Consider the following 20,234-nt stretch of genomic DNA (forward strand, 5'->3'; position numbering starts at 1 on the left):
GAGGGAATGTCTGTCATGAGCCTGTCATGATTAAGTGTGTTTGCAGTATTTAAAATTAATCTAGAATTGTTTGCTGTGAAATGATTAATCTAGAATTGTTTGCTGTGAATTGATTATGTCTATTTCAGTGCCTAGCATTAACGATTGTCATTTTCTTGATTAAGAAAATTTAGCTACCTATAGAGTAGCTAAACTGTGAAACCAACCTAGATGCCCTTCAATAGAAGAATGGATAAAAAAATGTGGCATATATACACAATGGAATTTGCTCAGCAATAAAAGAGAATAAAATCATGGCATTTGCAGGTGGAGTTAGAGAAGATAATGCTAAGTGAAGTTAGCCAGTCCCAAAAAACCAAATGCCGAATGTTTTCTTTGATATAAGGAGGCTAATTCATAGTTGGGTAGGGAGCAAGAGCATGGGAGGAATAAATAAACTCTAGATAGGGCAGAGGGGTTGGAGGGGAAGGGAGTGGGCATGAGGTTATTAATGATGGTGGAATGTCATGATCATTATTATCCAAAGTACAGGTATGAAGATATGAATTGGTGTGAATGTACTATGTATATAACCAGAGATATGAAAAATTGTGCTCTATATGTGTAATAAAAATTATAATGCATTCTGCTGTCATAAAAAAAGAACCTATAGAGTGAAATTGTATTCAGTGATATGAGTGAATAAAGCATTGACAAAGACAGAAACTCGTGGACATTCTTTATTTCTCCCCTTCAACTGCATAAGTTGCACTTTTTGCCATCGCACAAGGTCAATGTGAGTTAAGAGGGTTTTTTGAGTTCCCATTTTTGTTTGCTTCTTTTTGCCAGTCTGCTTGCTTTCTCATAATAGAGGGGATTCCCTAGATATTATGAAGCCACAGCAAAGAGCTCAACTTCATGTGAATTAACTATTAATAATTTTGATGATACTTTTTTTATCTGCAGTATCTGTGAGAGAGAAAACATCCCTCTTTGAAAGTTGAATAATTTTTTTGTAAGCTGAAAGACGAGTAACTTTATTTTAGCAATGGACCGGAAGCATAGAATAATTATTCAAAGATGAAAAATCTTTCTGTCTCGGAATCGTGCCACTTGATTTGAATGAAAATACCAGTTTTTGTGTTCTTGAGGTTTTATGTTGGTGGCAGTTATTTTTTAAAAAAATAGTTTTAGTTGTTGATGGACACAATACCTTTATTTTGTTTATTTTTTTTTATGTGGTCCTGGGGATCGAACCCAGTGCCTCATACGTGCTAACAAGCTTCTAACCACTGAGCCACAAACCCAGGCCCCATGGCGGTTATTGATAAAGCAACTCCATCTCTTTTTCAAACGAATGAGAGCCTGTAACTTATTTTTTTCTTTATACACATAGAAAGGAAATATGCAGAGAAAAAAAAGAAGAGGCAGGGCTTTCTCTGCACCAGTGAAATTAACACTGCACATAATAGCAACAGCTAGCCTGATATAATGCAAAGACTAGTGATATGGATTCAAGCCTAATTCTGTTTCAAACAAGATATAAGACTTTGAGAAAGTTTTTGAACGTCTTTGTTTATTGTATTTCTGAGTGTAAAACTATGTTGTTGAGAGGATGAGACAAGGCGTGCAGAAACATCTTGTAAGAGAGCTATTATTTCTAACCCAGAACGTGTTCCCTGTCAGTAAGGGTGCATTACTTACTATTCATTGAGAGCAGCTATTGGACTTTGTATTTGGAAGTCCAATTGAGCCAAAAGCAGCAGTGCGTTTAAAACCAGGATCTGACTACCCTGAAACATTCTTTCGGATCATGAAGGAAACCAGGCTGGCACCACCTGAAGTTTATTTTCTTCTGCTTTTCCCAGTATTGTCTGGGACGTCATATTTTATGACTTTTTTGTTGTTCTTTTCTTTCCTCATCGTTAGCACAAAGGAGAAAATTTCCTCTGAAACAAGTACAACCTTCTTTTGAAACAAAATCTTTCTAGTCACCTGTTTCTAGCAGTAGCTCACCTACTGCTCTCCCTACTTCACCCAGAGAGCCAAATTTAACACCTCACATTATCTATCAGAGATAATCCTCGCGAGATAAGATTGCAAGGAGGGGCGAGAGGAATCCCACTATCTCGCGAGAAGAGGGGGCATCGGCGGAAACTAGCAAATGGCCCCCTAGGCGACCCGGTCCCAGCCAGTGGGCGGGGCCAGAGTACATCCGCCCCCTTCCGGCTCTTTTCCCCACCCCTCCAGCCCTGAGGTGTTGGGTTCGGGTGCTGGCATCTGGGTTCTCCTGGTTTCCTGCGGCCGGTGCCAGATTGAGTTCAAAGCCTCCGGCACGCGCTTTGGCCTGATTTGTGGAGGGGGGGCGGGGAGGGACCTGCAGCTTGCGGCCCCGCCCCCTTCTCCCGCTAGCCCGCGAGCGGATCGGCCCGCCTCCGGCTTTGGCCGGCCCTGGGGTCGCGTTCCCGGTGCAACCCGGTAGCCGAGGCCTGAGCTTCTACTCGCAGGTGCCGGTGTCGAGGCCCCAGGGCACAGCCCGGTTCGGCCTCATGGTGGGTTTTGGAGCCAACCGGCGGGCTGGCCGCCTGCCCTCTCTTGTGCTAGTGGTGCTGCTAGTGGTGATCGTTGTCCTTGCCTTCAACTACTGGAGCATCTCCTCCCGCCACGTCCTGCTTCAGGAGGAGGTGGCCGAGCTGCAGGGTCAGGTCCAGCGCACTGAGGTGGCCCGCGGGCGTCTAGAGAAGCGCAATTCGGACCTCTTGCTCTTGGTGGACACGCACAAGAAACAGATCGACCAGAAGGAGGCCGACTACGGCCGCCTCAGTAGCCGGCTGCAGGCCAGGGAGGGCCTGGGGAAGAGATGTGAAGATGACAAGGTAAGGACGAGCTCTTTCCCCTCAAACCCCATCGTTTTCTTTCAGTTCCTGTGGGGGTTTTAGCCCACAGGAACTTATCACTTCTAGGATTAGCCTTATCACTTCTAGAATTGCAGCCCTGAAAGCTCCTCTTGCCCTCCAAACCCTGCTTCTGTCAGACGTATCTCAGTTTATTAATGCCACAGTCTCTAGTCTCTGCCAGAGACTGGCTTTAAGTACTGGTTCTCAAGAACCAGAAATTAGCCTGTGTGTGGTTGCCGCCTTTTCACCAGGCTCAGCTGCTGAGCTGGCAGTGGTAATCATCTGGCCTGTGTGGCTGCCTTACGTTCACAGACACAAATCTGGAGACTGCCAGGTTTGGTGTGGGTATTGTTGTCGCATCCTTATTCTGTGCACACGGATCAATGTTAATTTCTTTATTTGAAAAATGGGGTCTCCTCTAACTCTTTTTGGCGAGACACACATACACACACAATTTTTTAAAGCAACATGACTTCTTAATTCTCTATAGGATGATGTATCAACTAAGGAATCAGATATTACTGCCTTTTTGTGATCAAAATTTTGTGATAAATGGGTCCTGGAGCCATATGTGAGCCACACTTGTGACTTGGACTTGGTTAATCCGCAATTATCTACTCAATTTGAATTGTTAATGAAATTAGCCAAAATGGTAGGTAGAATCTAAAAATAAGTCTTAAGCAGCAGAATCTCATGTCTGTGTCCTCATTGTTCTTGAAATAAAATGAAATTGTGTATGCTTAAGAGTAATAATTGTTGTTTTATGTAGAAAACAAACTTTGAATTAAAAACAAAGTTTTAAATTTAAAAAGTTTAAAACTGGACTAACCATGCCTGCTGTCTTTGCTTTTTCTAGTATATTACTAGCTGTACTAACAATTTATGATTTACACAACTTCTGTTGGTATAGCAGAGTTGTCCATATTTCCGAATGTGATAGTAGATGTCTTATTTTCTGAACTCCTTTTTAGTAATATTCACTTTTTAATGTAAGTTTCCATTATAAGTTTTTACTTTGTGTATCAAAATCTTTTAGAGTAAATCACTATAAAAATCTGCATGAATTCCCAACTTTCCTATTGTGATTGGTCTCTACCTTCTTCCTTATTTCATAAGATTGAGGCCCTCAGGTAAGTGTTTCCCTGTGACTCCCCCCCTTCACCATTACATAAGATATCCTCTGAAAAGGACAAAGGACCAGCAAATTTATGCACTTACTACACATCAAACTCTAAAGACTGAAAAAGTCTCTTGGGTAGCGTAGGCAGAAAACTGTGCAGTTTTGGACCTCATTAAATGAAGTCTTCAGACTTGGAAAGGTTAAGCATTATTTAAATTCTTATATATTCATTTTTTTCTAGTATACACTCTGGATTCCATTTCTTGTATCTTTTGGACTGTTGCCACCTCTTTGAGTAGGTTTTTAGTTTTACTTTGAATCAGGTGCAACTGTCCTCAGTTTTAAATTTTAAAATTTCTATACATACTCCCTTTTCTCTAACAATTACTTTCTTTTTTAACTTTCACTGCTTACTCAAGTTATTGGTGGCCTATTAATGCTTTGTGTATTTCTTTTTTTTTTTATCCCCATCCTAATCTTTTAAAATTCTGTCTGTCACTTCTTTTTTCCTCTTTTCTGAAGCTTTTATGTGAAAAGTCACAAGTGGCAGTAAGCCTTGTCAAATCCAAAGAACATTATGATTCTCAGTTTATTTAATATTTTGTTTGGTCCTCTTGTCTCTAGCTTTTTGGAAATTATCTTTTTCCTTGCTTCTGTAATATTGCTCTCTTCAGATTCTCTTTCTTTACTGTATTCTTTGCTATTTTAATTTTTTTTTGCTTTTTCCCCAACCACTCTCTTCTTGGGCCTTTGTTTTCCCCCTTAGAGCATTATTTCCTAAAGTGGTGTTAAACAGCATACTGTTCTTGGAATTTATGGGTGGTCAAGAGAAAAAAGGAAAACATTTGGAGGGAAATCCTAAGAACTATATCTATCTCTTAGAATTCATAATGCCTATTGGCTATAAAGGCTCTGTGAAATCCATTGGTAAAGAAGTCTGTTTAATTTTGTTTAACCCAATTTTTCTCAGTTTATTTGAGCACAGCTTGCCATTTTCATGGCCTACTATTACCACAATATAGAAGAATGTAGCAAAGCACACTAACATTGGGAATGTTGCCCTAGATATTTTAACTACTTTTAAGTGTTTGGCTAATATTCTATGCAGCTGGAGCACAAACCTATATCTCGTTGACTATAGGCCAGTGTTATACATTTTGAGCTAACTATGACATTTTTGTTGGAGTGCTTGTGAGTGAACTTGGAGTTAACAAGGAAGCTCTGAGCTACCCAAAAAAGGATAGTCTTGGGGTGTGTGTGTGTGATATATATATATATATATAATTTTTTTAAAGAAAAGTTTTAGATCTATAAAATTATTGTGAAGATAGCACAAAGTATTTCCATATTTTCCACACCCAGTTTCCCTTATTATTACTATCTTATATTAGGATGGCACTTTTTTTTTTTTAAGTTGTGAGTGCACATAATACCTTTATTTTATTTATTTATATGTGGTGCTGAGGATCCAAACCAGTGCCTCACATGTGCTAGGCTCCAGCTACAACCCCAGCCTCATGGAGGCACAGTTGTTATAATTAATGGACCAGTATTGATATATTGTGACTAACTTAGGACCATACTTTATCCACATTTTCTTCATGTTCTTTTTGTGTTCTAGGATCCCATTTAGGGTACTATTACTTTTAATCTTCATGACTTCTTTTTTAAAAATATTTTTTTAGTTACCAATAGACCTTTATTTTACTTTTTTATATGTGGTGCTAAAGAGTTGAACCCAGTGCCTCACACATACTAGGCCAGCTCTCTACCACTGAGCCACAACTTCTTAAGTTGCTTAAATTGTGATACTTTTTCAGATTGATCTTGACAGTTTTGAGGATTTCTGATCAGGGATTTTGTAAAATTTCTTTGAATTGGAATTTGTCTGCTTTTTTTTCTCAGAATCAGACTCAAATTATAGTTTTTGGAAAAAAGACCATAAAGTACCAATCTTGTCACGTTATATCAAAGTTATATCTTTCAAATGACTTATATCACAATTGATATTAACCATTATCATCTGGCTTGAAATAGTGCTTATCAGGGGCTGGAGATGTGGCTCAGCGGTAGCGCGCTCGCCTGGCATGCGTGCGGCCCGGGTTCGATCCTCAGCACCACATACCAACAAAGATGTTGTGTCCGCCGAGAACTAAAAAATAAATATTAAAAAAAAAAACAAAAAAAACTCTCTCTCTCTCTCTCCCCTCTCTCACTCTCTCTTAAAAAAAAAAAAAAAAGACTAGAATTGACTTTAAAAAAAAAAAAAAAAAAAGAAATAGTGCTTATCAGGCTTCTTCATTGTAAAGTTACTGTTTTTTTCCCTCCCTTCCTTGTCTTTACACTTTGGAAGAAATTCATATGTCCAGCCACACTTAATGATTAGTGAATAGTGAGTTACAATTGTAATGAAGGGCAGGATATCCACATAAACTATTTGGAATTCTTTTCCCCTGGAGGTTTGTCTCTTCTCTTTGACTAATTAATTTATTTAATCATTTATTTATATCACTATGGACTTGTGGATATTTATTTTATACTTTGGACTATAATCTGGTGCTACTTTATTTTGTTCCAGCTCTGACTTGGGGAGCTAAGCCTTCAGTTGGCTCCTATTTCCTTTCCTTACTTTTATATGCCAGAAAGTAGAGTTTGCACATACGCCATGCCCAGTTGCCTTGTCATATACCTCTTCCTTACTTTTTGGCACTCTTAACATTCTTTAGGCTCATCTAGTATATTTTCTGCTTCAGTCTTAGGCCAGCATTTCTCCAGGGAGTTCTAGTTCTCTTTAGTGGAGAATAGTGTTAGATCTGGGTGCTAGGTATGCCCATTGCTACTGTCAGACTGTCTTTGGAAATCTAAGAATCCCTGTTCCATTGGAAGCAGAAAGATAATATTGGCTTCTTCCAGATTTATTATGTCATACTGATATTTTCAATCTGTTATCTAGACTACTAAACGCAGAATAAAGGAGATTAAAATTGTTCCTATTATTGTCCAGGAAAGTGAGAAACAAGATCCATTTATCTGGATTCCTTCAAATTTTTTTATTTGCCTTCCCTGTAAAGCGTTTCAGCATGGAAAGGTATAGAAGTTTGCTAGAGCTGCCATAACAAAATACCACAGACTAGGTGGCTTAAACAACAGAACTTTATTTTCTCACAGTTGTGGAGGCTGGAAATCTAAGATCTAGGTACTAGCAGAGTTGGTTTCCTCTGAGGCCTGATCTCCTTGACTTGTAAATGGCTGTCTTCTTGCTCCTTTATCCTTACAGAGTGCTCCATCTGTGCATTTACAAACCTGGTGTCTCTTCCTTTTAGACAGTGGTCTAAGGGTTCAACACTAATTTTAATTTAATTACCTCTTTAAAGATCTTATCTCCAGTATGGTTACATTCTGATGTTCTGGGCTTTGGGACTTGAATTTGGGGCAATACAATTCAGTCTAAAAGGAAAAAAAAAAGTCTTATTAGAAACATACACACACATAAAAGTTCAGTTTTGAGGATTGAAGCTGATGACAATAAATGACCACTTTTTTCTTTAACTACCATAATTCTTCTTGAGTTAGGGTATACCTTTAGTTGAGTAAAGGTCATGGCCCAGAAAAGAGAATAAGAAGCATATTGCATTTTTTTCCCCCAGAAATGTCTTTATTGTGTGTGTGTTTGTGTGTGTGTATAACACTTATTTACATGCCAAATATGTATGTGTAAAAATCCTGGCATACAGTAGATATTCAAGGTTCAAATCCTGACTCTGCCATTTAATTTATGTATGACCTCTGACACATTACTTCTCAGTGCCTCAGTTTCCTCATCTATAGAATGAGGATAATAATAATAAACTTTTTCATTTTTGTGAAGTTTAAATGAGTAAATTAATTAGAATTCTTAAAACAGTGTCTACTGCATAGTTAATAAAAAAGGTTCAGTAAGTACTGTGTTAGTTATTATTATTCTACAGATACTTCCTTGTTTCTGTCCTGCCTTCTTTCCAGGATGGGGCTCTGTGTTCTTGCCCAAGATCCGGTTCCAGCTCCAGTACCTGTGTCACCCTTTGCTCTTGGCATCTGACACCCTTCCCCCGCCATTACCAGGTCCATTTTTAGATAGGCTTAGTTGGCTTCTCCTCTGTTTTAGCTAACTCCCTGGAGCTTACCTGTTCCTCTGAACTATAATTTGAGATCAGACTACTACAGTTCTTCCAGTATGCGACACATGATGGTTTGAACCTTTATCTCTGCATCACCAGACATAATCTGGCCAAATTCTAGATATTATTTAATTGCTACTTCCCATTATTCATAAATCATACATAACTGATACCTTCTCCCCAAACTTCTTTCCTACCTTCTTGGTTTCTATAAGTGGCAATCATATAACCATTATTAAGACTGAGGTTAGAAATTTTGGTGTTATCTTTGGTTCCTTCAGCATGTCATATTGAATGATTATCTTGGTCTCCATTTCTTAAGCAAACTTGATTTTCCTTAAACCTTACTTTCAGAGAGGCTGAATGAGAGGCTGGGGATATAGCTCAGTAGTAAATCACTTTTTTAGTGTGCCCAAGGTTCTGGGTTCAATCCCCAGTATACTGCCACTTCCCTCAAAAGAAGATAAGGTCTATATGGACAGAGTGGCTGCATCAAGTCAAAATTCTGCTGTGTAATCTTTAATTTCTTCCATAGAATGGCTCCAATTACTGTTGTCTTCTATTAGCTTCTGACCTAGACTGTCCAGACAAATTGCTTTGCTTGCTTTTGTCTCCCCTTCTGTCTTTTTGTGTCATATTCATTTTGTGTTTTTGTGCCTTTATTCCTGCTATTTGACTCTCAGCCTCTTGTCTCTTTTTTATGTATCTATTCTTCCTTCTGATCCATGTTTATAGGCCACAAAGCCCTTAGGGCTTCTGGCACAGAGCACACTTTTCCTTCTTCTTTTTTCTTTCTTTTGGTACTGGGGATTGAACCCAGAGGTACTATACAACTGAGCTACATTCCCCAGTCCCTTTTAAAAAAAAATTATTTATTTATATGTAGTGCTGAGGATCCAACCCAATGCCTCATAAAAGCAATGCAATGTACCACTGATCCACAACCCCAGCCCCATCCCAGTCCTTTTTATTTTTCATTTTCAGATAGAGTGAGGTCCCCAGGCTATTCTTAAAACTTGCAGTGTACCTGCTTTGGCCTCCCAGGAAACTGGGATTACAGGCATGCACAACATGCCTGACTGCTTTTCCTTCTTTATACACAATATAAGTCTATTGTTTGAACTGTGCTAATTTTTTTTTTTAGAAATAGTTTCTTATGTTTTAACCTTGTTCTTTACAAAATTTCAAGTTCCCTCAGGAACTTTAATTTTTTTCCTTTATGTTTCTGATAGTCTTAGTGTTGAGGTAAAATTTCATGGGTTGATTTATGTCCCTCCGAAAAATTATATCGAAGTCCTAATACCTGTGAGTGTTAACTTATTTGGAATAGGTCTTTGCACTTTTAGTCAAGTTAAAATGGCATTATGTTGAGTTAGAGTAGGTCCTAATCCAATGACTGATGTCCTTATAAGAAGAGAAGACAATTACAGAAGAGAATGCTGGATACACAGACATGTCATGAAAGGTGGAAGCAGAGATTGAAATTCTGTTACTTAGGAATGCCCTGGGCTAGAAGAATCCCTTTTACTAGAGTCCACAGTGAGAGCAAAGCTCTGTTAATACCTTCATTTTGAATTTTCAGCTTCCAGAACTGTGAGGTAATTTCTGTTGTTTTCAGCTATTCAGTTTATGATGCCTTATTACAGCATTCCTAGGAAATGAATATCCATAATGAATACTCAAAAGTTATTTGATTTGTTGGTTAGATAACTTATTTTAATATGATATACACTGTGTGGCAATATAGTTTAGTGGAAAGAGCAAGATCTTCTAGAGTTAAATAGGCCTGAGTTTATAATTGTGCCATTATATTACCTCCTTAAACCTGTTTCTTCATTCATGAGGATTGATGAAATAAAATATATACAGACCTGTCTGCTACAGACTTGACATTTAATAATGTTAGTTTCTTTCTTTCCTGCATACACTGTATAGTTAATTTTGACTATAAAATTAACTGTATAGTTAATTTTGACTAAATGCCTCTCTAAGTTACTGAGTCTAGCTTTGACTTGTGATTCTCTTGGTCTTGTACTGTTCTCATGAAACCCAAATATATTAATTAATTCAGTTGACAAAATATATTGAGCATCTGCTGTGCTCTTTACTAAAATGATCTTAAAACCATGTCCCCACTTGCCAATTTTTTTCTCCCTTTCTTATTTTCATATTGTCTGTTTTCTCTTGCTTCCATGATAAGGGAGTGAGGAATCTCAGGAGGTTCTGTGGAGATCATAAAACCAATTGGCTCTTCAAAAACAATGACTGGGATTTAGTTATGCAGAGAAAAGGTAAAAAGATATCCAAAGAGCTTCCTTCTGCCTATCCCATAAAGGAAATAAAACAGTTCTTAGAGTGTGACATGTGACATTTGTCCACTGAAGTGATGAGAGTACTTTTCGAACTATGACTTCATTAAGCAAGAAAAACCATTCCTCATAATTTTTGGGTGAAGATTTAAGATTCTACCATTTTAGTTTCTTCCTCAAAAGAGTTAAAAGATTCCTTGGATTGAAAGTCCAGTTTTCCTGTTAGGGCCAGCCTGGATATGTGATAATTTTAGTTTCTCACAGTGTTTTAAGTCTCTTTCTTATGCCTGACTTTATCTAACTTTCTTGCATTATTTCTGGCTAGGTGGATCATTCTTTGAACAGTGTTGCCTCAGAGCTTTTGCTCACTTGTCTTCCTTATCTGATTCTTCCTCTCTGCTAAACTAGATCCTTCTCTAAAGGATGATTTCAAAACTTACCTCCATAAGTTTAACATGACAGACAGAATGTTTTTACTATCCCCCAAAGTTCCCTCTTGTTCAAGTTGTCTTTCTTCCCTTACCTCTGGCCTCAGGCAACAGCTCTTCTGCTTTCTACCATATTAATCGGTTGTCTTTCTCTAGAATATTATATAAATGGATTCATAGATATATACCTATTTAACATAATGATTTATTTTCCCTTTACAATTTCAAGTCTTTATGTCTGATTTAAATTTCTCATTTGATGATTAACAAAGATCTGATAGATTAACATTTTCATTCTTAACTTGAATTTTCTAGTATTTTGTGCTGCTCATCTCTCCTGAAAACATTTGTCCCTTAACTTCAATCACATCTATAGTATCCTTAATATCCTGTCCCTCTCCCACTCAATGTTGATATATCCTGTACTTCCATTTTTATCCCATTTTTTTTTCTTTATTTGTCATATATATTCAAGTTTCTCTTTTAGGTCAATTTCTGTGCTATGAGCTGTAGATAAAGCTGTGAATGACATAATATCATGTTATAGGGGACTTCACCTGAGCAGGGGATACTGGGAAATCTAACTAGTTTATGGTCTTGGAGAAGACAAAGAAAGAGGTTTTCTTTCTTTTTTTTTTGGTACTGAGGATTGAACCCAGGAGTACTTAACCACTGAACCACATTCCCAGTCCTTTTTTATAATTTATTTAGAGTCAATGTCTCACTGAATTCCTAAATGCCTCTCTAAGTTACTGAGTCTAGCTCTGAGTTGTGATTCTCTTGCCTCAGCCTCCTAAGCCTCTGGGATTACAGGCATGTACTACTTCGCCTGGCTAAGAAAGAGTTTTTAATTGAGTCTAATAAAACAGTTTAGTCTTTAATGAGGTGAAGAATAAGAGGGTTGTGAGAGATGAAAAGAGCATTCCAAATGTAGGGTGTTACATGTTTCAAAGAACAGTATAGGGGGAAGTATGGAGTTTTTGAATATCTAAAGGTTCAGTATGTAGAGTGTGGGAGCTAGAATAAAATTGATAGCCGGGTGTGGTGGTGCACATCTTAATCCCAGAGGCTAAGGCAGGAGGATCACGAGTTTAAAGCCAGCCTCAGCAATTTAGCGAGGCTCTAAGCAACTTAGAAGACCCTGTCTCTAAATAAAATACAAAAAGGGCTAGAGATGCAGTTTAGTGGTTTAGTGCTCCTGGGTTTAATCCCCTGTAACTGCTCCTCCACCTTCCAAAAAAATGATGCTGGACTGAAAGACTGGAGTCAGATTATGAAAAGGGATTTGTGAAATATGTTAAGGGCAATAGGAAGCAAGTATCTAGGATTGCACTATTCCTGGCTTGTTATTTATTTATTTATTTAACTATCTATTTCTTATTGTGGTGCTGTGGATTGAACTCAAGACCTGTACATGTCTTCTGGTCATTTTGAAATGTATAATAAATTGTTGTAGACAATTGTTGTTATCTTAATGTGCTATAGGACACTATAATTAATTTCTAATATTTAACTGTATTTTGGTACCTGTTATCCAATCTCCCTCTATCCTTCCTACCTTATCTCCCTTCCTAACCTCTAGTGACCACTATTCTATTCTACTTCTATGAGATGCATTTCTTACATTCTTTTTTTTCTTATATTCTTAATATGTGATCATCTTTAGATGTACCAAACTGTCTTGTGCTTTCATGCCTCTACCTCAGTCACTTTCTCCCTCTTCCTTTTTGTTTACTTGGCAAACTCTTAATTGTCTTTTAAGATTCTGTTAGAACAGTACCTCTTGTAAATGCCTTTGCTGACCTTCCTAGGTCTATTCTGTATTTATTTTGGATCTTGTACATGCTTAAAACACTTACCATATTGCTGTAATTATTTATTTATAATTGCTTCTCCATAACTAGATTGTAAGTGAGGCAGAGCTATGTTCTATTTATCTTTGTAATTTGACAGTTCTTGAAATAATATTAGTTAATAAATATATGTTCTTTTCTCCCTGTACTTGAGTCTGAACCAAGGCCCTTGTGGATGCTAAACCACTAAGTTGCATTCCCAGCCCTTTAAGATTCTTGAGATAGAGTCCATACCTCTTAATATGCATATATATTGAATACCTGATTCATACCCAGTTAATAACAGTAGTTCCCCCTTATTCACAGTGGATATGTTTCAAGAACTCAGTGGATGCTTGAGATCTTGGACAGTTAGTACCAAATTCTCTAAATACTATGCTTTTTTTTTTTTCCTGTAAATGCCTATGATAGAATTTTCTTTATAAATTAGACATGGTCGGAAATTAATAATAATAACTACTAATAAAATAGAATATTTATAATCATATGGTATTATAAAAGTTGTGGGATTTTTGGTTTTGTTTTCTGTGTTAGGGATACAACCAGGACCTTGCATTCTAGGCAAGTACTCTGCCACCAATCCATGATCCCCAGCTATATAACGAAAGTTGGGTGAATGTGGTCTGTCGGTCTGGTCTTTATGTCCTCCTTCTCCTCCTTCTGCCTTCCTCACTCTTAAAATATTTTATTATGTCTTACTCACCCTTCTTGTGCTGCTGTGATACAGTGCCTTTGTGATGAGATGAAGTGAGACAAATGACATAGGCATTGTGACATAATGTTAGGATACTCTGTAAGGGTTACTTGAATACACTCACTTCAATACTATGACAGTCAATCTGGTAACACTGATAGTAGTGAGTAGTGACTAGGTATTATGTACAGAATGGATACACTGGCTTCATATCCTAGGTGTCATGGAATGGGACCTTGTGAGATTTCATCATGCTACTCAGAATGACTTACAGTTTAAAACTCATGAATTGGTTTTCTGGAATTTTTCATTTAATATTTTTGGATTCAGGTGGATTGTTGGTAACTGAAACTATGCAAAGTAAAACACTGGATTAAGGGGGAGTACTTTAAATAATTGTTGAATGAATGACCTTATCTATACATTATATTGGACCTACTTTTTTCTTATCTTCCAAATATATATTGTGAATCTTTTCATTATAAAAATCTAGAGGAGCTGGTAGAGTGCTTACCTGGCTTGTTTGAGGCCTGGATTTTGATCCTCAGCACTGCTGGAGGAGAAAAATCTACACTAGAGAGGAAGAGGAGGTTGAGAGTGGTAGGTCAACAGATACAAAGTTACAGTTAGATACAAGTTTTTGCATTCTATTGCATAGTAGGATGACTGCAGTTAATAATAACATACTGTATATATTTTTGGTACTGGTGATTGAACTCAGTGGTACTTTACCACTGAGCTAAATGCCTAGCCCTTTTTATTTATTTTAAATATGTATTTTTTAGATGTAGTTGGATATAATACATTTATTTTTTAATGTGGTGCTGAGGATCAAACCCAGGGCCTCGCTAGTCGAGCACTCTACCACTGAGCTACAACCCCAGCCCCACCCTTTTTATTTTTGAGAGAGGGTCTCACTAAGTTTCCCAGATTGGTCTCCAACTTGTAATTCTCCTGCCTTAGCCTCCTAAGTCACTGGGATTATAAGCATATACCATGGTGCCCAGCTGTACTGTATATTTTTAAATAGCTATAAGAGAGGATTTTGAATGTTTTCCCACCAAGAAATAAGTGTGAGATGTGCTAATTACTCTGACTTGATCATTACACAATGTGTACATGTACCAAACATGACACTGTACTCCATAAATTTGTAAAAGTATTACCTGTCAATTAAAATAAACCTTTAAAAAATCTTGTCTAATGTTGTAAAAACTTATGTATTTGGCATTATGCAATAGGTGTGGACTCAGTAAATATGTGATGATTTATTTAGGAGTTTGCATTGGTTCTGAAACAAAGTGTGAAGAAATAAGTGCTGAGGCTACCACAGATATTATCCACATATCTGATTACACTACTTTTTCTGGAAGACATAATCAAAATATTTTAGTGTAAAAACTACCCATTTTCATTCTATCATAAGTAGAATTCCTTGCTGTCTTCCTTCCTTTTTTCTTCCTTCCCTCCTTGAGATGGGGTTTGTTATGTTTCCAAGTCTGACCTTGAACTCCTGGGCTCCAGCAGTCCTGCCTCAGCTTCCCAAATAGCTGGGACTGCTGGCACGTTCCACAATGCCGGCTTTAGGTTATATAATTTCTTTGAAACATGTGATGTTGAATCTAAAATGATATTTTGTTCAGTTAGGAACTCAAAAATTCTTTTCTCCTTCAATTTAGCATTTAAATGAAGAGAGGAATTTAGGCCCTCTTCATGGGCCTACATTTAAAACAAGAAAAATAAAGAATAGACTTGAAAGGTTGGTTAATTTGATATGTATAACTGAATTGTTCGGTAAATAGGCTTGCTCTTCCAATTTTATAGATGAGAAGACTAAAGCTTTTTTTTTTTTTTTTTTTTTTTTTTTTTTTAAAGAGAGAGTGAGAGAGAGGGGAGAGAGAGAGAGAGAGAATTTTTTTTTTTTTTTAATATTTATTTTTCAGTTCTCGGCGGACACAACATCTCCGTTGGTATGTGGTGCTGGGGATCGAACCCGGGCCGCACGCATGCCAGGCGAGCGCGCTACCGCTGAGCCACCTCTCCAGCCCAAGACTAAAGCTTTTAAAAGTGATTTGTAGCCAGGTTTGCAGGTGCACATCTCTAATCCCAACTGCTCTGAAGGATGAAGCAGGAAGTTCAAGGCCAGCCTGGGCAACTTAATAAGACCCCATCTCAAAATAAAAAAGAGCTGGGGATGTAGCTCAGTAGTAGAGTGCTTGCCTAGCATACATAGGCAAGGCCCTGAGTTCAATCCCCAATTCTGGGGGGGGGGGTACTAAAAATAAATAAATAAAAATACTAGTACCTAGTATTGAAAGTAAAACTTAAGTCTTGATTTCTAAACCTGCATTTTTTTTCCATAATTTTATCATAATTCATAATTTCTATTATTTTATCATAATTCATGATTATTTTTTCAGGTGGAGAATTATAAATAGTGGAAAACAGAGGGATCAGTTTTGCTCATTTTTAATATTACTATGAATGATTTAGAAAAAGTTGACAGAGTACTTTTTTTGGGGGGGTGGTTACCAGGGATTGAACCTAGGGGTCATTCAACCACTGAGCCACATTCCCAGCCGTTTTTTAAAATATTTTATTTAGAGACAGGGTCTCGCTGAGTTGCTTAGGGCCCCACTAAGTTGCTGGAGACGGCTTTGAACTCGCAGTCCTCCTGCCACAGCCTCGAAAGCTGCTGGGATTATAGGCGTGCACGACCGTCCTTGCACAAATAACACTCCTGAAAGAAAGAAACCACAGGAAAATCATAACTGTACTGGGAAAAATTGAAGCGTTAATGGAAGCATTTAGGAGAAAATGATTCAAAATATACTAACAGTATAATTAGCCATCAAAAAGGAATTGGGTGGCTGGGCTTGTAGCTCAGTGGTAGAGCACTTGCCTGGCACATGTGAGGCACTGAGTTTGATCCTCAGCACCATATAAAAATAAATACAAATAAAAATAAAGGTATTATGTCCATTGAAAAAGAAAAAAGGAATTGGGAGTCAACCAAAATCACCTATTAGAGCTAATAAACAAATTCAGTAAATTTGCAGGATATAAAACCAAGACACAAAAATCACTTGTGTTTCTGTTCACAAGCAATGAATTATCGAAGAGGAAATTAAGAACACACTTCCATGGGCTGGGGGGTTGTAGCTCAGTAATGGAGCTCTTCCCTAGCATGTGTGAGGCACTGGGTTTGATTCTTAGCATCATTTATAAATAAATAAAATACAGATCCATTAATACCTAAAAATATATTTTAAAAAAATATTCATAACAAAAAGAATGAAATAATTGGGAATATATATAACCACAGAGGCAAAAAAAAAAAAAAACAAACTTTTACACTGAAAATTATATAACCCCAATGAAGGAAATTAAAGAATACCTGGATTATCCATGTTCATGGATTGGAATAGTTAATATTGTTAACTATTTGTTAAAATGTTCAGATCCCAGTAGAAGAAAAGCAACCAGCGAAATTTGAGTATTCATCCTTCTGAACCTGAGCTCTTATCTCTCCCAGAACATTGAGTTTCAGACTTTTTACAACTGCCTTCCTGAGTTAAAGTTTTAACTAGGTTAAAATTGACTGACTGTCCCTGATTCTTCAAATGGCACATCTGCAGTTTTCAATGACTAATTCATTTTCATTGTAAACTATAAAACCCAGACTCCTTCTGTAACCTGGGGGCCATTTCCATACCCAGAAAATGAGCCCACCCATGCCTGATTGACAACTGTGAAATAAAGGAAAGCTTGCTGATGTGTTTGAGGTCTGCTTCCATTCTGGTTATTTGTATTTTCATTGTGGTGCCAAATCCTGTTGGTTATTTTTGCTTACATGTATAAGATGACAAAATACACTTCTCTCATGTATACCTAAAAATAAAGAATTGGAAGAGGAGAAAAGTTTGTGTCTAAAGAATGCTTGTTTTTATCTTTACTTCAAAGCCTTTTATGTCAAGTGATAGAGCAGTTAATAAATTGATTCTAAAAATATAAAATTTTTAAAAATGTTCATACTGCTCAATAAAATATGTAGATTCAGTGCAATCCTTATCAAAATCCAAATGACATTCTTTACAAAAATAGAAAAAAATTCTAAAATTCATATGGAAATACAAAAAAACTGAGTAAAGAAATTTGGAAAAAGAACAGAGGTAGAGGATTTACACTTCCTGATTTGAAAACTTAACTACAAAGCTAACATAGTACAAAAGTAGTCAAGCTCCACTAATCTGCTTGCTGTACTCTACTATAGATCTTATGTGTTCTTAGCTACCATGTGCACATGTGCACACACACAAAGTAGTAACCCCCTGAGGTGATTATTTCATAGTATAAGTATATATCAAATTATCAAATTGTGAACCTTAAATACATATGAACTTTAATTGTCAAATGTACCTTAATTTTTAAAAAAGTAATAGAAATAAGGTAATACATTAGGAAATTCTGTGAGATTCTTTATGTGTTACTTATGCCAAAAAAAAAAAAAGCTAAATTTTAGAGACTGCCATGCTAAGTATTGGAAATAGTAAGGAAGACAGTCTATCCTTTTTACATAACAATTAAAGTAGTTAACATTTATTGAACACTTACTATGTGCTGGTCAGTTTTATAAACACTTGGTTTATATCAGAAGTAATCCCTTGAACAATCCTAAGGCACAATTTCTTCATCTATGAAAATTGAGAAATCACTGTGCCTTTCTTGAAGGATGGTTGTAAAGATGAAATGAGATAAGACTTGTAAAGCACTTAGCACAGGATCTGTCACAGATTTAAGCACTTAGTATTCATTAATTATGCTATAGTTTGGATCTTGAATGTTCCCCAAAGGCTCATTGTAGGCTTGGTCCCCAGCTCATGGGAGGTAGTAGAATCTTTAGGAGGAAGGGCCTACTGGAGGGAAATTAGTTAATTGAAAGCATGCCTTTGAATGGATTTTTGGGACCCCCAGTCCCTCCTCATCTTTCTTTTCTTCCCAGTCATCATGAGATTAAACAGGCCACATATTTCCTTCCCTGTTGCTGCTTTACCACAGGCTCAAAGGCAAGGGGGCCAAGCAACCGTGGACTGAAACTTCTGAAATCATGAGCTCAAGGAGACATTTTGTCTATATAAATTGACTATTCCAAGTATTTTATCACAGAGACAGGAAACTGAATAACAGTTATTAATGGTACTCCATTTTAATTCAGCTGTAAATAAGTAATTGCTATACTTGACTATTTATCAGAATCACTTGTACTATTTTTTAAAAAACAACATTCCTGTGCCACATCAATGTTTATTGCAGCTCCACAATAGCAAAACTATGGAACCAACCTAGGTGCCCTTCAACAGATGAATAGATAAAGAAAATATGCTATATATACAAAAAGGAATATTACCCAGCCATAAATAAGAATGAAACTATGGCATTTGCTGGTAAATGAATGGAACTAGAGACCATCATATTAAAAGAAATAAGCCAATCCCCCAAAACTAAAGGCCAAATGTTCTGATATGTGATGCTAACATACCATATGAGTAGGGGAGGGAAGAATAGCAGTTCATTGGATTAGACAAAAGGGAATGAAAGGAAGGGAGGGGAGATGGGAATAGGACAGCAGAATGAATCAGACATAACTATCCTATGTTTATATATGAGTACATGACCAGTGAAACTCCACATCATGTAAACCAAAAGAATGTGATCCTAATGAGAATAAGTTGTACTCCATGTCTGTATAATATGTCAAAATACACTCTGTCATGTATATCTAAAAAGAACAAATAAAAAATACGCATTTAAAAAAGTGAAAAAGAGAGCTGGGGTTGTGGCTCAGTGGTAGAGCACTTGCCTAGCATGTGTGAGGTACTGGGTTTGATTCTCAGCACTGTGTATAAGTAAATAAAGGTCCACCAACAACTAAAAAAATATTTTAAAAAAAGATTCCTGTGCCATCCTTATACTACTCAATCACATTGGAGGTTGAATGAGGAAGAATATATATATATATATTTTTAAAGCTCCTCAGGTGATTTCTGAGTGTCAGCTAGGTTTGATGGTTATGTTAAAGAAGATAGAATTGACTCTAGAATAATCATCTGAGCATGAGTCAGGATCAATAAAAATGTTTCTAGTGTGGAAAGAAAGGAGACAGATGACATCTTGTAAAAAGTTGAGTATATACAACTTTTGGAGTAAATGGTCATAGTTGTGCTGATTGCCCCCCAGACAGGTTATACCCCAAAACAGGCCATGATGAAAGTGAGGCAGATAAAGCTGAGCCATCTTCAAGGTCACCAGCTGAAAAAAGAACAACAGCTGCTAGAATTATTTAGAGAAGCCACAAGGGATGGAAAAGGCATTAAAAGAACTTCACAAGAATCTTCTAAAAATATAAAAATTTTAGGTATTGGAGAATGAAAGATTAGAGGTAAATGGATGGAGTAGCTGAGAATGAACAAGAAGGGATATAGGATAATATCTGGAGAAGAGAAGACAATTTTTGCTGGAAAAAAAGAGATAATAAACTTACCCTCATGGGCTGGGGTTGTGGCTCAGAGGTAGAGTGCTTGTCCAGCATGCGTGAGGCACTGGGTTCCATCCTCAGCACCACATAAAAGTAAAATAAGGATTGTGTCCATCTATAACTAAAAAGTAAAAGTTAAAAAAAAAAGAGAAAGAAAACCATAAACTTCAGAAGAGAGAAGTTGAGAAGTCTCAGGAAGAATAGTAAATGCATTTTAATTCGTTAACTTGGAAATGGCTAAATAGCAAGCAGAGCAAGGATA

General features: G+C 36.9%; 1 protein-coding gene across 2 annotated transcripts in view; it reads left to right on the plus strand.

Annotated features, from left to right (window-relative positions):
* The first annotated feature begins 2,231 nt into the window (after positions 1-2,231).
* Positions 2,232-20,234, plus strand: part of Golm2 (golgi membrane protein 2) — a 108,559-nt gene continuing 90,556 nt past the window's right edge. For both annotated transcript variants that reach the window (XM_026390298.2, XM_026390306.2), the window contains exon 1: positions 2,232-2,855. In XM_026390298.2, coding sequence (XP_026246083.1) covers positions 2,529-2,855 — 327 coding nt within the window. In that variant the 5' untranslated portion in view covers positions 2,232-2,528. The remainder of the gene's footprint in view (positions 2,856-20,234) is intronic.

This window comes from Urocitellus parryii, chromosome 6, assembly GCF_045843805.1.
Source record: "Urocitellus parryii isolate mUroPar1 chromosome 6, mUroPar1.hap1, whole genome shotgun sequence".
Taxonomy (NCBI): Eukaryota; Metazoa; Chordata; class Mammalia; order Rodentia; family Sciuridae; genus Urocitellus; species Urocitellus parryii.